At 32.1% G+C, this 15,062-nt stretch overlaps 1 protein-coding gene across 1 annotated transcript; it reads right to left on the bottom strand.

The window, feature by feature from the left end:
- Positions 1 to 11,552: 11,552 nt before the first annotated feature.
- LOC149569113 (uncharacterized) lies at positions 11,553 to 13,397 on the bottom strand. Its single transcript, XM_089817695.1, has one exon. It carries the CDS (start codon positions 13,395 to 13,397, stop codon positions 11,808 to 11,810), a length of 1,590 nt encoding a protein of 529 aa, XP_089673821.1. The 3' UTR covers positions 11,553 to 11,807.
- Positions 13,398 to 15,062: the final 1,665 nt, after the last annotated feature.

Raw genomic sequence — 15,062 nt, 5'->3', positions numbered from 1 at the left:
TTCTCTCTCTAATATTTTAATTGAGTTTGAGGCCAACCATTGGAAACACATTTAGAATTTTTCCACAGCCTCAAAGAACATTATAAAACTAATGATAAATCAATGTGTAGAAAGAGAGAATGCAAGAAGTATTATGATGCAAGGTTTATGGACTGTGATTGTAATACAATGTGTCTAGAGAAGAGAATTGATCACGAGCATTTAGGATTTTTCATGCAATAGGTGCAATAATCAAATCATACCATGCTTGTTGATCTTAACAAGTTAACAAGGAAAATCCATTTTTGCCTCCTTGGTCTTAGTGACTTTAGGCTTCTTTGGACTAGGACCCTTAGCCTTTTCCTTGGGTCTTGGAGTCCTGAAAGACCTCACTATAGGTTTTGCAACTTCCTTCTCTACCTTTATTGGTGGAGTAATTCTAGATTATTTCCTCATTTATCTTTAAGGCGTAGGAATAACCTTAGTCTTGGTGACCACTAAATTTCAATTGCTTGTTATAAAAAACCTAACTTAATTATTATCCATTTATGACTACCATAAGAAGAAGAAAAAAAATCTAGTTGTGCATCTAGCACTTAAATAACTTTTCCCTCCTATATGAAACTCAAATGCTAAATCATTTAGAACAACATGAAAAAATCCATATTTTCCCATTTTATGCATATAAAATTTGTGTCCTCAAAGTTCTTACTCTTTTCAAAGGGAATTCACAATATAAGAGGATTCATTTGGTCTGAATAGACTAAATCCCTATTACAACATGTGTTTTCATTTCTAATGCATATGTTGTGCATTTTGTGTACCTTAGAATGTGTGAACTTAAATGTTTTCTTTACAAGATATGCATGATGTTATACTTTATAAGATGATCTTTTAATTCTTCATTTTTCGTGGAGTCATTACTAAAGTTTCATAAACTATATGATGGGGTTTCTATACATGATCTTTATAGCCCTTTTTACTATGCTAAATGTTGAAAACACTCCTTGTCTCTCATGTAAAATGGTGTAACATTTTTCATTAGATTTCTATTGTGTTAGATTTTTTCTACAACTTGATTATTCGATAAATAATTATAATTAAATATAATAAATATACAATAATATATTAGCAAGAAGACATGGAGCATAGATAATGAAGTCTTTTAGCATGAAAAAGAATATAGGATCTCATAGAAAAGTAAAATACAAATCTTAAAACTTCCTCTTATGTTACTTACAAGTGGACCTATATTTATATCCAAAGTGATACAAGTGCGTAATTATCCCATTTTGATTTTAACTTTGAAAATATTACGCAAATAATGATTTTTTTTTAAAGACTAAATCTTTAGAAAGAAATAATAAAATTAGTAAAGGCATGCTCCCGAATAATCTAGTACAACAAATATGAATCCAAAAATGATAAAATAAATTTTCCTACCAAAACTAGATCCAAATGATACTTATAATGAATTTTCCTTTTAATTTTCATAAAATAGCACAAAGACCTTCAAACATGTAGTTTTTATCTACCATTTTCCTCAAAGTATTTTAAATTAGATTCATCACATTTTTTATACTTACTTGAAAATTGCTCTTCTTGGGGATTCAAATCCTTTGTCCTCTTACATCGATAATATTTGAAAACATTAGAGCTTCTATTTTATTTTATCTCTGCAAATCTAGAAATATTGTTATCTTCAATCTTCAGGTTATTCAATATTCATTTTCTCTTAAACAACAAGTCTTATGTACATACCTTCACATCCAAGAATAGGAATAAGAGGTGGTGTTGGGATTTCAACACATCTAAGACATTGTACTTCCATTCAAAAATGCTAGAATATATAAAGTATGCATTGTAAAATAGTTTTAATCTCTGATAGGAAATCTATCCTGTGATCCCAAGCCAAATATTCATTCAATCAATTAAATCCACTTCTTTCCTACCTTTTTGGGACTTCTTTTCCACATGTAAAATATTCTAGTCCTAGTGGGTGGCCTTCTTATGTGAAAGGTGATGCCAAGGCTAGAATTATATATCTTTCATCCTTTGACTATGGTGTGCACATGCCATTAATTTTGTGGGATTCACATGACAAATGAGAGGCCTCTAATTTCTTTTAAACAACCCTTTTTGTGGGTGGTCCCTTGCTAGGACAATTCATATTCTCTCAATAGCTTTATTATGTGTGTCAAACCAAATGGTGGCAAAATGAGTTTAGCACTTTTTGTGTATAGCTTTTGTATTAGTGGACGATGTTGATTAAATAGCTATATTTTACCGTTATTTTTTTAATATATTTTAAATTTATAATTTATATAAAAATTTGAGAAATCTTTTCATTTAAAAAAACACTTAGAATGTAGAGTTAGTAATATTTAAGAGTTACTAAGATTTGATGGCCATTGTATTGCACACAATTATTGTCATAAAGCTCGTGTATTGAACATGTTTATTCATGAAACTTTATAATCTATAAAAGTATAAGATACAATATATATAAGATATGATAAAAAGAGAGTTTGGTTATTGAATAAAATTCAAGACACACATTTGTAGGGGTATATAACTTGAAGGGAAAGGCATTTTAGATGCTTGTGAGAATATGATTACTTATACATTATTGGCCATTAGAGAGAAGAGGGCTTGCCGAGTAAGAAAAATACTTAAATCTATAATGAATCTAACATTCCATTATGGTGGTAGGAAGATGAATTCCATTATGGCATAACTACATTAGCTTAAAGATCATTACATATATATATATATATATATATATATATATATATATATATATATATATATATATATATATAGGACTAATTGTGTGTTTCCAAAAACTAAGCATTCCAATCAATATGAGATTGACTAATGAGATGTGTATTTAATAATTTTGTAGTTAAGAGTTATTTGTGTTCTTTTCATTAATTTGAAGGGTGTCTAACCACATAGAGTATGCAAGGATGGTGAAACTAATATGCCAATGATATCTAACTAATATTCCAAGGTCTATGAGATAGTGGAACTAAAATTGAATAGTAATGCTACTAGAATACTCACAATCAATCAAAATTGGCCCATGAGACATAAAAATATAAGGAAACACACACTTGTCACTTTTGTGAACCCAAAAGAGAAGAAAAATAGAATGTTCTATACTAAAGATAGTAAATGAAAATAAATCATATGCTTCAACACCTCATAGACCTTATCATAACTATACAAGTCTATTATGAAAGCACTTCCTACTTGATCTGAAATAATTTCAATAAGGTCAAATCTTTTAAGTGTGAAGTATTATGGAAGAATTTATTTTACCAAAGACTTGTAAAAATAAAACATATCTTAAAAGAAAAGAGTCAAGTACCACTAATCATCACAATACATAATGACAAGAGAGTTAAACTATCCAAAGAAGAGAGAAGAGGACCATTTTCTTAACATATAGTAAGGATAGCTTATGGGAAAATTATCCTTGGTTTTAGGCTCCAACAAATAAACTAACATAATCAAATTATTTTGTGAAAATATTTGGTCTCTCAATTAGAAATTTGTGTTGAAATTTTACCAATGTCAATGTCACAAGGCATAGAAAGTACAAGTCCTAGTATACCAACCAAAGCATACTACACCTTGTGCTAGTCGCATAAAGTATTGAATGTTTGATATTGTATCTAAAGTAACTAGGCAAAGTATTACTTATCCATCTAAAATTGGTGAATCATAATTGTTGCTTCAAAAAGATCATAATAATTATGAGTGGGAACACCAGATTCAATAAATATTATTAGTCCCTACCTTATATAGTTGCCCACCCTGATGGATATTAATTTATGGAAAAAAAAATGTCTTACTTGAATGTTTGTAAGGTTCAATTTTCAAAATCAATTATGTATGTGAATTCTTATTTTTTGATTGGTTGCTAGGTAATTTCTTGGGGTTTTACTAATATTTTCTTAAATAAAAATTAGAAAGTTAAAAAGCCCCATTTGTCACAATACACTCCTAGCCAACACCAAATATGTCATCCAATATTTTTTATTTGGACTTTACTCTTTTTTGTGATTGGGTTTTATGATGTAAGTATTTATATTGATAAAATAATTAGTGTAGCATTTAGACTATTTTATATATAATTATTTTATATAATTATATTAAATAATAAAAATATATTAAATTTTAATTTATTTTGTCCATGTTATTCATTCATTAGTCTTTAATATAAGAAAAATACTTTTATTTCATAAATAAATTGTCCAAGTGAGTAAAAAAAAAATTTGATTGGTAACTTTTATTTTATTAAGTTGGAGTAAAGATTTACATTGTTTAGGTTATTCAAGCTTGCCACAATTTTGAGTATCTTGACACTAAGCAACAACCACTATTCCCCCAAATCCCATAAATATTTGACAAAATGGGCGTAAGAACCCAAAACAAACAACTATCACCCTTACATTTATTCTAGTCACATACAGTAAAGGAAAGATGACAAGACAAAACCAAAACCAAGAGACAACAAGCTCTAACCCAATTCACTTGAACCACTTATCTAAATCTTCTTTGGTGAAATTTGGGATGCCATAATCAACCCCCATCACCTGCACCTTGCACTTGCTTATGGGTCCTCGAGGATGTTTCTTGTCTATTGTAGTAGCACTATCCTTAGCCTTCATCATCAAATCGACCCACACACCCACCATTGTTTCTTCCCCCATGGTTTCCCATGTAGTGTAGTATGTTAGAGGTTCCCCTGGCATCCTCACGCTCTTGTGTGGAGTTGACTTCATGAAGTCCCTTTGAGCTCCCTCCTTGTACCGCATTGTTTCCTCTAGGAATGTGATCACCTTCCTCCAACTTCTCGCTTCTTTTGGAACATGCACTTCATGTAGGGAGGTAGAAGACCATATGACTAGAGGTTGGACCTGAGTGTTACCCCCACCATGTCACCCCAACCAATCAACTACCAGAAGCCTTGACCCATGTCCAAGTCAACTCCTAGAATAACGTTGTAAATAATTTTATCAATCCCCAACAACCATTGTGGGTCCATGCAAGCAACCACACCTCGTCGAACTTCCTCCTTAGATTGACCCACCATCAAGGCTAACGCCACAAAAATAGATGCAATATCTAGATTTGACCTATGCCTCCAAAATGTGTTGAGGTACTCCAATCCATAAATCTCAAAGACACCAATCACGAATTTCTTATCCTAAAAAAGAAAGATGTTCTTCAGCCTTCTCCCAGAAATCTTCCCTTCATAAGACTATGTTTGGTTGTCCATTTCCAATGCAAATTTGGCCTCCATCTTCAAATTCCAAACATAACTCTCTTCTGTCTCAACAAATATGATCCTCCCTTAATCTCTCCCTCGAATTCTCTAGAAGCACAAACTGCGAAGGGTACCAATCTATGATTCTAAAGCCTCTGCCACACGCGAAGGGAAAGATCTTAATTAATGCTCATTCAACTTGAGTGTATTTAGTCATTATTGAAAAAGGTGGTCACTATTGGGTGGGAAATTAAAAAAATAGTTCCAAGTTCCTAAACCGACAAACTTAATTTTAAGATGCCTAAGGTCTTCAAAAAATTCATATCAGCTCTCCAAGGAACCATCCACTCCCAAATTCGCCAACTTATCTACCAAGTTGATGGCCTCCTGATAGGTGTGGGAGATCCTAAAGTCTTCATTCAACTCCTATAGTAGTCTCTTAATCTAGCTTATGTTCTTGTCAAGGTACCATGACTCTATTCTCCCTTGCTTGATTCCATTGATTGTGATGTTGGAGTCTCATTCCAAGTGCACTCTCCTTATACCAAGCTTAGTTCCTAAGGTGAGAACCCCTTTAGCTGCTTCACATTCTGCCACATTATTGGTGCCATCCCTTAGTCATTTTGTCGTGACGGCTAAGATGCTTCCCTCATGGTCCCATGCTATGCACCCACATCTCGATGGACCAAAGCTTACTCTTGCAGCCCCATCAAGATTTATCTTTATCCATCCCTCCTTTGGAGATAGTGAAAAACACTTTTCTCTTTTATGAGAAGGATCAACCCTTGGAAACCCATTAACGGGCGTTCAAGTGAGTCAATTGACATAATTAGTTTTAAGATATATAAAATATGCAATTTTAATTAATATTATTATTTAAAATTTAAAATTTATATAAATAAATAATAAATAATATTAATTTTTATAATATATTATTTACAAAAGTTAAAATTGTAAATTGAATACAATAACTTTAGAAGAGTATTCACAACTCAATGAGATCTCTTGCTTTATAAGTGATTGTTCATTCAACAGGATGATGCTTGTATAGCATAGAAATACAAAATTTTCAATTTAGTTTTGATTAGTTTTCTTAAGAAAATACTCTAAATTAAATGTAGTAAGTACACAAAAGAAACAAGTGCCATGCACTTGCCGTTAGAATGTATTGTAATAAAAATACTCATTAAATATTATAATAATGAATTGATATAAGAAATGAAAGCTAAAAAGATAGATGTATAATACAATTATTACTTTTCAATTATTTATTATATAATATTTTAGTATTATAAAATAATATAATATAAGTTAACTTTATATGTTAATTTTGTGAAATGAACATTTTTTTAATCATGCACTATGTATAGTAAAATATTAAAGAAAATGTAATATATAGTTTGCTAATTATTATTTTTCATCAACAATTAATCAAGGAATAATTTTAAAATGGTAATATTTTTTTTAAAAATGATGATGTTAAATTTTAAATTAAGGGTGCTTGTATTTGGATTTTAGATATACCATTTTTATGAAAAATGAGAGTTAAATATGATAATTTTTATATGTGAAAATTTATTTGGTATTTTGTTATTTGTGATTAAAGATGCTTCTTTACATTTGTCTTTCGTCATATATATATTTAAGAGGTCTTATAAGACCAAATAAATTGAACTAATTATAACAGATATATTATTAATGGTAGTTCTTGAATTTAATAATTGTGTATATATCTATATTTATCCATATAGCAAAAAGTTGAGATTATAACCAAGATAAATAATTTTTAAAAATATATTTAATTGATAAAAAATGAAAACTTTAGAAAATGATTGGTTGATATGTTCAAAAGTAATTAACTAATCCTCAATAGTGATTACAATAGTGTAAAAATAATATTCCTTAAAAATGTAAAAATAATATCATTTAAATATTATGTTAAAAATAGCCTATACTATCAATGCTAAAATAATTGATTGATTTTTAAAACATATAACTAACTCACATTAATAATATTTATATAACCATGCCATTTATCATAATTCTTACAAAACAAAAAATATACTTCATTAAATCCAATTCAACACTATGAAAATGGTGCAATATCATACTAATTTCAAGTATTTATTTTAGTGGGTAAATAAATAAATGAGCTAATACTAAGAAATGTATTGGTGAACAATACAAAGACCACACACTAAAATAGTAAATATCTAAACAAATTAGTGTAGTTGCATCTTATATTATAGATTTAAAGTCACTTGTTAAAATTAGGATGAGGTAATGATAACGGTAATGACGTATGCCCACCACACTCCAATGGGGCCACGAGGTAAGAAAGCAACCTCTTAAAAACTACTTTCTATTTTTACCAATATCTCATGCACCAATATAATATCTTATCTTTGATATGGTCTTAAAAAAACTACTTTTCAATTTTACAGTTCAGATTCTCAACTTGCATAGAAGTTACAACCATCACCCATTCCTTACCAACCTTTCTCAACTAATTAGAGGTAGGGGAAGAATTGAATGGTCCAATTATTTAGAGAGATACGAGCATGAGGAGATCATGAGTGAGATCAAGCTGAAAAAAAAACATTATAATTTTTTATCTATGTTGTTTATATTCTTCTTATCTCATAAACTGATACCCTTTGAGCTCCCTCCTTGTACCACATTCTTTCCTCCAGGAATGTGATCACCTTCCTCCAACCTTGCACTTCCTTCGGAACATGCACTTCATGTAGGGAGGTAGAAGACCATATGACTAGAGGTTGGATCTGAGTGTCACCCCCACCAATCAACTACCAAAGACCTTGACCCATGTCCAAGTCAACTCCTAGAATAACGTTTTTGATAATTTTATCAATCCCCAACAACCATTGCAGGTCCATGCAAGCAACCACACCCTACGAACTTCCTCCTTGGATTGACCCACCATCAAGGCTAACGCCACAAAAAGAGACGCAATATCTAGATTTGACCTGTGCCTCCAAAATATGTCAAGGTACTCTGGTCCATAAATCTCAAAGACACCAATCATGAATTTCTTATCCTAAAAAAGAAAGATGTTCTTAAGCCTTCTCACCGAAATCTTCCCTTCATAAGACTATGTTTGGTTGTCCATTTCCAATGCAAATTTGGCCTTCATCTTCAAATTCCAAACATAACCCTCTTTTGTCTCAACAAATTCGGTCCTCCCTTAATCTCTCCCTCGAATTCTCTAGAAGCACACACTTTAAAGGGTACCAATTTATGATTCCAAAGCGTCCACCATGCACAAAGGGGAAGATCTTAATTAATGCTCATTCAACTTGAGTGTATTCACTCATTATTGAAAAAGACAATCGCTCTTGGGTGGGAAATTAAAAAAACACTTCCAAGTTCCTAAACTGTCAAACTTAATTTTAAGATGCCTAAGGTCTTCAAAAATTTCATATCGGCTCTCTAAGGAACCATCCACTCCTAAGTTTTCCAACTTATCTACCAAGTTGATGGCCTCCTAATAAGTGTGGGAGATCATGAAGTCTTCGTTCAACTCCTGTAGTAGTCTCTTAATCTAGCTTATGTGCTTGTCAAGGTACCATGACTCTATTCTCCCTTGCTTGATTTTGTTGATTATGATCTTGGAGTCTTCTTCCAAGTGCACTCTCCTTATACCAAGCTTAGTTCCTAAGGTGAGAGCCTCTTTAGCTACTTCACATTCTGCCACATTATTGGTGTCATCCCTTAGTCATTTTGTTGTGAAGGCTAATATGTTTCCCTCATGGTCATGTGCTATGCACCCACATCTCGATAGACCAAGGCTTCCTCCTACAACCCCATCAAGATTTATCTTTATCCACCCCTCCTCCAGTGATAGCCAAAAACACTTTTCACTTTTATGGGAAGGATCAACCCTTGGAAACCCATTAATGGGCGTTCAAGTGAGTCAATTAACATAATTAGTTTTAAGATATATAAAATATACAATTTTAAGTAATATTGTTATTTAAATTTTAAAATTCATATAAAATAAATAATAAATAATATTAATTTTTATATTATATTATTTACAAAAGTTAAAATTATAAATTGGATATAATAACTTTAGAAGAGTATTCAAGACTAGAGCTCAATGAGAGCTCTTGTTTTATAAGTGATTGTTCATTCAACATGATGATGCTTGTATAGCATAGAAATACAAAATTTTCAATCTAGTTTTGATTAGCTTTCTTAAGAAAATACTCTAAATTAAATGTAGTAAGTACTCAAAAGAAACAAGTGTCATGTACTTGCCGTTAAAATGTATTGTAATAAAAATACTCATTAAATGTTATAATAATGAATTGATACAGGAAATGAAAGCTAAAAAAATAGATGTATAATACAATTATTACTTTTCAATTATGTATTAAATAATATTTTAGTATTATGAAATAATATAATATAAGTTAACTTTATATGTTAATTTTGTGAAATGAACTTTCTTCAACCATGCACTATGTATAGTAAAATATTAAAGAAAATGACTATATAATTTGCTAATTATTATTTTTCATCAACAATTAATCAAAAGATAAATTTTAAATGGTAATATTAAAAAAAAAATGATAATGTTAAATTTCAAATTAAGGGTGCTTGTATTTGGATTTTATATATACAATTTTTATGAAAAATGAGAGTTAACTATGATAATTTTTATATGTGAAAAATTATTTGATATTTTGTTATTTGTGATTAAAGATGCTTCTTTACATTTGTCTTTGGTCATATAAAAAATGAGATTAGTCATATTCTAATAGCAAGTAATAAATGTTGGATAATTCTTATAGTTTAGGTAACAATTTTCTATAAGAATTCATAGAACAAGATTTTGAAACTAGAATTTCAAATATGATGTCAATTTGAAATCATTATATTTCAAATGATGAAACAAAATGTAATTCTGAATTTGATAAACTATTTGATATAATTTGTCAAACTAAGTTAAATAAAGAGTGAGATTTAAGATAGTTATATAATTATATTTTTACTAAAATAGTTTATAAGTATGATGATAATATTAAAAGATATTTAATTTTACTATTATGGTTTAAATAAAAATTTAAAAAGAGACAATGAAATACACATTTTTAAATTATGAGTGCATTAAAGAGAAACATTGACATTAAAACAATAAATTACTTAATGAAACAAAATAGTAGTTGGTGAATTTAATAATTGTGTATATATCTATATTTATCCATATATAGCTCAAAGCTCAAAGAGAAGGACCAAATGAATTGAACCAATTATAATAAAGATAAAAAAATTTTAAAAATATATTTAATAGATAAAAAAATGAAAACTTTAGAAAATGATTGGTTGATATGTTCAAAAGTAATTAAATAATCCTCAAATAGTGAATACAATAGTGTAAAAATAATATTCCTTAAAAATGTAAAAATAATATCATTTAAATATTATGTTAAAAATAACCTATACTATCAATATTAAAATAATTAATTGATTTTTAAAACATATAACTAACTCACATAAAAATATTTATATAATCATGTCATTTATCATAATTCTTATATATATATATATATATATATATATATATATATATATATATATATATATATATATATATATATATATATATATATATACACACTTCATTAAATTCAATTCAACACTATGAAAATGGTGCAATATCGTACTAATTTCAAGTATTTATTTAGGTGGATCAATAAATAAATGAGCTAATACTATGAAATATATTGGTGAACAATACAAAGACCACACACTAAAATAGTAAATATCTAAACAATTTAGTGTTGTTGCATCTTATACTACAGATTTAAAGTCACTTGTTAAAATTAGGATGAGGTAATGATAATGGTGATGATGTATGCCCGCAACCTCTTAGCCTAAAAACTACTTTTTATTTTTACCAATATCTCATGCACCAATATAATATCTTATCTTTGATATGGTCTTAAAAGGAAACTACTTTTCAATTTTACAGTTCAGATTCCCAACTTGCATAGAAGTTACAACCATCACTCATTCTTTACCAACCTTTCTCAACTAATTAGAGGGAGGGAAAGAATTGAATGGTCCAATTATTCAGAGAGATACGAGCAAGAGGAGATCATGAGTGAGATCAAGCTGAAAAAAACCATTATAATTTGTTATCTATGTTGTTTTTATTCTTCTTATCTCATAAACTGATACTCTCATAGAATGGAAGCCATTAAAATTCATTTAATAACTAATTTTCAGTACGATGTAGAATAGAAATATTAAGCCATTACAGATGATCTGTAACTAAAAGTATATTTTTCTTTTTTCACATAAACATGATCGAAACAAAAATCTCCAACCGTGATGGTACAGATGCCAATCCCCATTCTATCTTTTTGACAAGATTTTGCTGTACAAATACTGAAGTATCTCAGTTTATTCTTTTGAGAAGGTATTGCCGTACAATTACTGTAGCAAGAGGAGCAATCTGCTTCAAACTGTGAACTGATAACAGATTTTGTTTGTCACAGATGAAGCAAAGAGGTCCTACACACTAATTACCTTGAAGAGAATTTATTAGACCCACAAGGGTCACCGTTTGAAACATCCTATCAATGCCACAAGCCAACTTGCCAGAAACCTTCATTCTGATGGATTTATATATTGGAGGCAGTGGCAATGGCAGTTTGAAATGAAATTTCTTCAATTCATGAAAGTATTGATATAGCCACTCTTTAGTTTGAGCCCATATGTTGCCCAGGTAGTCATGATTTATCATGGGCCTCGACGAGACAAATTCCATGGACTGAAGTGCACTTTGGACATTACAGCCATGGCTACAATGCTGAGAATGAGAAGCCAGGGGTGAGCCACCTTCAATGGACTGAACTGTAGCTTGAAGGTTGAGGGCATGGCTACATTGCTGAGGAGAGTCGCATTCAATGGAGTCCATTTTGAGGCTATCATGGATCTGTTGAACAGAAAAAACCTGTGAGCTGATGTCTTTTACAGAGTTAGGATCAGATTTAACATGGGAATCCAGGGTGGATGCCATGTGAGTAAATGGTCCACCAATAAAATCTGTGAAAATGGGATCATCTAGCATGGGAGGACTGTGCTTCGGGGACTTGACAACAATCCACTGACCATGTGGAACTGGAAGAGGACTCTGTGAAACATCCACATCCACATCACCTGATGGGGAGCTGGAAGGCTTTGGAGGGAGTGAGTTGTAGTCACCTGCGAGGAAAGATGCTGAATCCCACACTCTATTGAAATCCATAGTGCTGGGTGGTGATTGGGCTCCGACATGCTTCTGATCTTGGAACCATTCAGTGACAAATGGATGATTCAACAGTTGCGCGGAGCTCCATCTCTGATCAGGATCCCTTCTGAAGCACTTGTCTAGGAAATCAAGCCCTTCGGGGGAAAGCGATTTAGGCAACTCTAGAAGTTCATCAGAGCAACCGATCTTATACATGGCGACCAGGGGATGAGAGATACTGGTCCATGGAGGGCTCCCAGTGGCCATTTCGACCACGGTGCAACCCAGGGACCAGATATCAGAAGCCTTACCCTGAGACTCCTGCCTCACAACCTCAGGTGCCATCCAAAGAGGAGTTCCCCTCAACTCTACACCACACCCATCACTAATTCTCTTGGCTGATCCAAAGTCAGCAAGCTTTACTACCCCTGAAGACCCTAGAAGAACATTCTTACCCTTGATATCACAATGAACAAAACCCTCCCCATGCAAATAATCAATGCCCTGGAGAATACCTCTGGTGTAGGTTCTGATCACAGACTCATCCAATCTCCCCCCAAACTTCTTGATGATATCAGCAACGCTCCCACCCGCCATGTACTCCATGAACAGGTTCCCCATCCGGACCCCATGTTCTTGCGTAAGACCATACCCCAATGACCTAACAATCCAGGGCGAATCCAGCTTCTTCAAAATCTGAGCTTCATTCTCTAACCCTACCAACTCCCTCCCCGCCTCCTCCCTCACCTCTATTGATTTCACAGCAAACAGTTCGCCATTGGCCTTGTTCATGGCCAGACTCACAGTCCCAAATGCACCCGCTCCAACAACATTCCCCCTCAACCAATCCATGGGCATCACAGAACATAAATCCCCCATTGATGAATCCAAATGAACCAAACAAAGAAAAACCCCCAAGCCCTCAAAAACTCATGGTTAACTTTCCCCGCCCCCTCTTAAACTCAAATCCTTCCGCCAAAGGGGAAGAAATTGGAGTGGAGTAAATGAGAGAAGAATCCCATTTACCCACTTGTAGACCGTATGTAACTGAAAATTAAACCAAGGAAAGCGCATAGTCCTCGCCTTCCAACTGCAGAGATGCTCTGCAACCACCAATTCCGAGTCTGCAGACCACAGCATCAAATTCGGCTACAAAACCAACCAATTCAAGCAGCACAAGTCGCCGCAAGACCTGATTGAAATCGAATATGGCAGCCGTAGATTCAATGAACTTCAGAAACACATCATACCCATTTCCAGAGGAAGATTGAAAAGTTCTCAGACTCTGAAAACATTCCAAGTTTGGCATGAAAACGAAGAGAGGGAAAGGAGACTGAGGATTCCTTCCTTCTCCTCCTCCTCCACTCCTGCGAACGTGAGCTGTGCCGACAGACTCAAATATCAGTGAGGAGATAATTGCGGAAAATTTGAAAAAAATCTTTGCTAATACGACCGCTGATTAGCCAACGCTCCGACTGCCGAGGGATTCGACGCCTCTTTTCATATCTTGTCTGTCAGTTATGAATCTGACGGCCGAGGTATCTTTCAAGTTGTAGATAAGGTCGCTTTCGGAGCGGCAGTTAATTCGTTGCGAAGAGGGAGAGCGGTTCATACCGGCGGGAAGTTTAAATACCGCTTGCGGAATTTCTCGTGGGTCCCAATTTTAGATAAGTAACGACGCCTCGAATTTGACGGCCACCCCTTCCTTACCTAGGAAAATCATCGTTATCGTCTGCACGAATGAATTCTAGTGACCTGGTTCGATCATGGCAAGATAATTTCTCCTATAGGTGAGATCAACAAGATTTTATAATAAAAATATGGTCCAATTATAGATCCTAATAAAGATATTAATAAGTGTGTTTAGATATAATATAAATAAATCTAAAAATTATTATTGTTTTAATTCTTTTAATGAATTTTATTTATTCACAAAGTCATGTTAGCCTCTCTATACCAAAAGTACAAATCTTAGGCATTTAGAGCATTCAATTCTTATTATTACTTACAATTATTTTACAAAAAAAACTTTAGACGAGGGGTTGTCAAAGAGAAGTCTTATAGAAATTATACCATTTAAGGCAACAATTCAAGCTTGTTGGAATTTGGACTTCAACACTTACATAGAGGGAAATATTCAATAGTCATTTTAGTTGGATTAAGTATATAAATATAAAACTACTAGTTCAGTATTTATGTAAGTGCAACAATTAATTGATAGGAGTATTTATTCATTTCTTACAAGAATGGAAGGTACAATTAGGACTCACTACATCTAGACGAATGTATCTGACACAAAATCTACACAACTATATTCTTTGATAGTAATTTATCAAAGTTTGACTTGATGTAGAAAATATTTCCTACTTATCAATAATTCAATCATATGATTTCTATGTTTATAATCTATCCTTCATGGAAGATATTGTAAGGTTGCTTCGATCTTAACATTCAAACATGAAATCAATTGATTTGCAAAATTTGCATGCAAGTAGAATCTTAACACTAACTATAAATCTTAATCTTTTTGTTTTGTAAAGTATT

Source organism: Cupressus sempervirens, chromosome 3 (genome assembly GCF_028749045.1).
Source record: "Cupressus sempervirens isolate cs-2001-9-10 chromosome 3, ASM2874904v1, whole genome shotgun sequence".
NCBI classification, from domain to species: Eukaryota; Viridiplantae; Streptophyta; class Pinopsida; order Cupressales; family Cupressaceae; genus Cupressus; species Cupressus sempervirens.
Note: the sequence above shows the minus strand (reverse complement) of the source record. Positions and strands in the feature narration are given on the sequence as shown.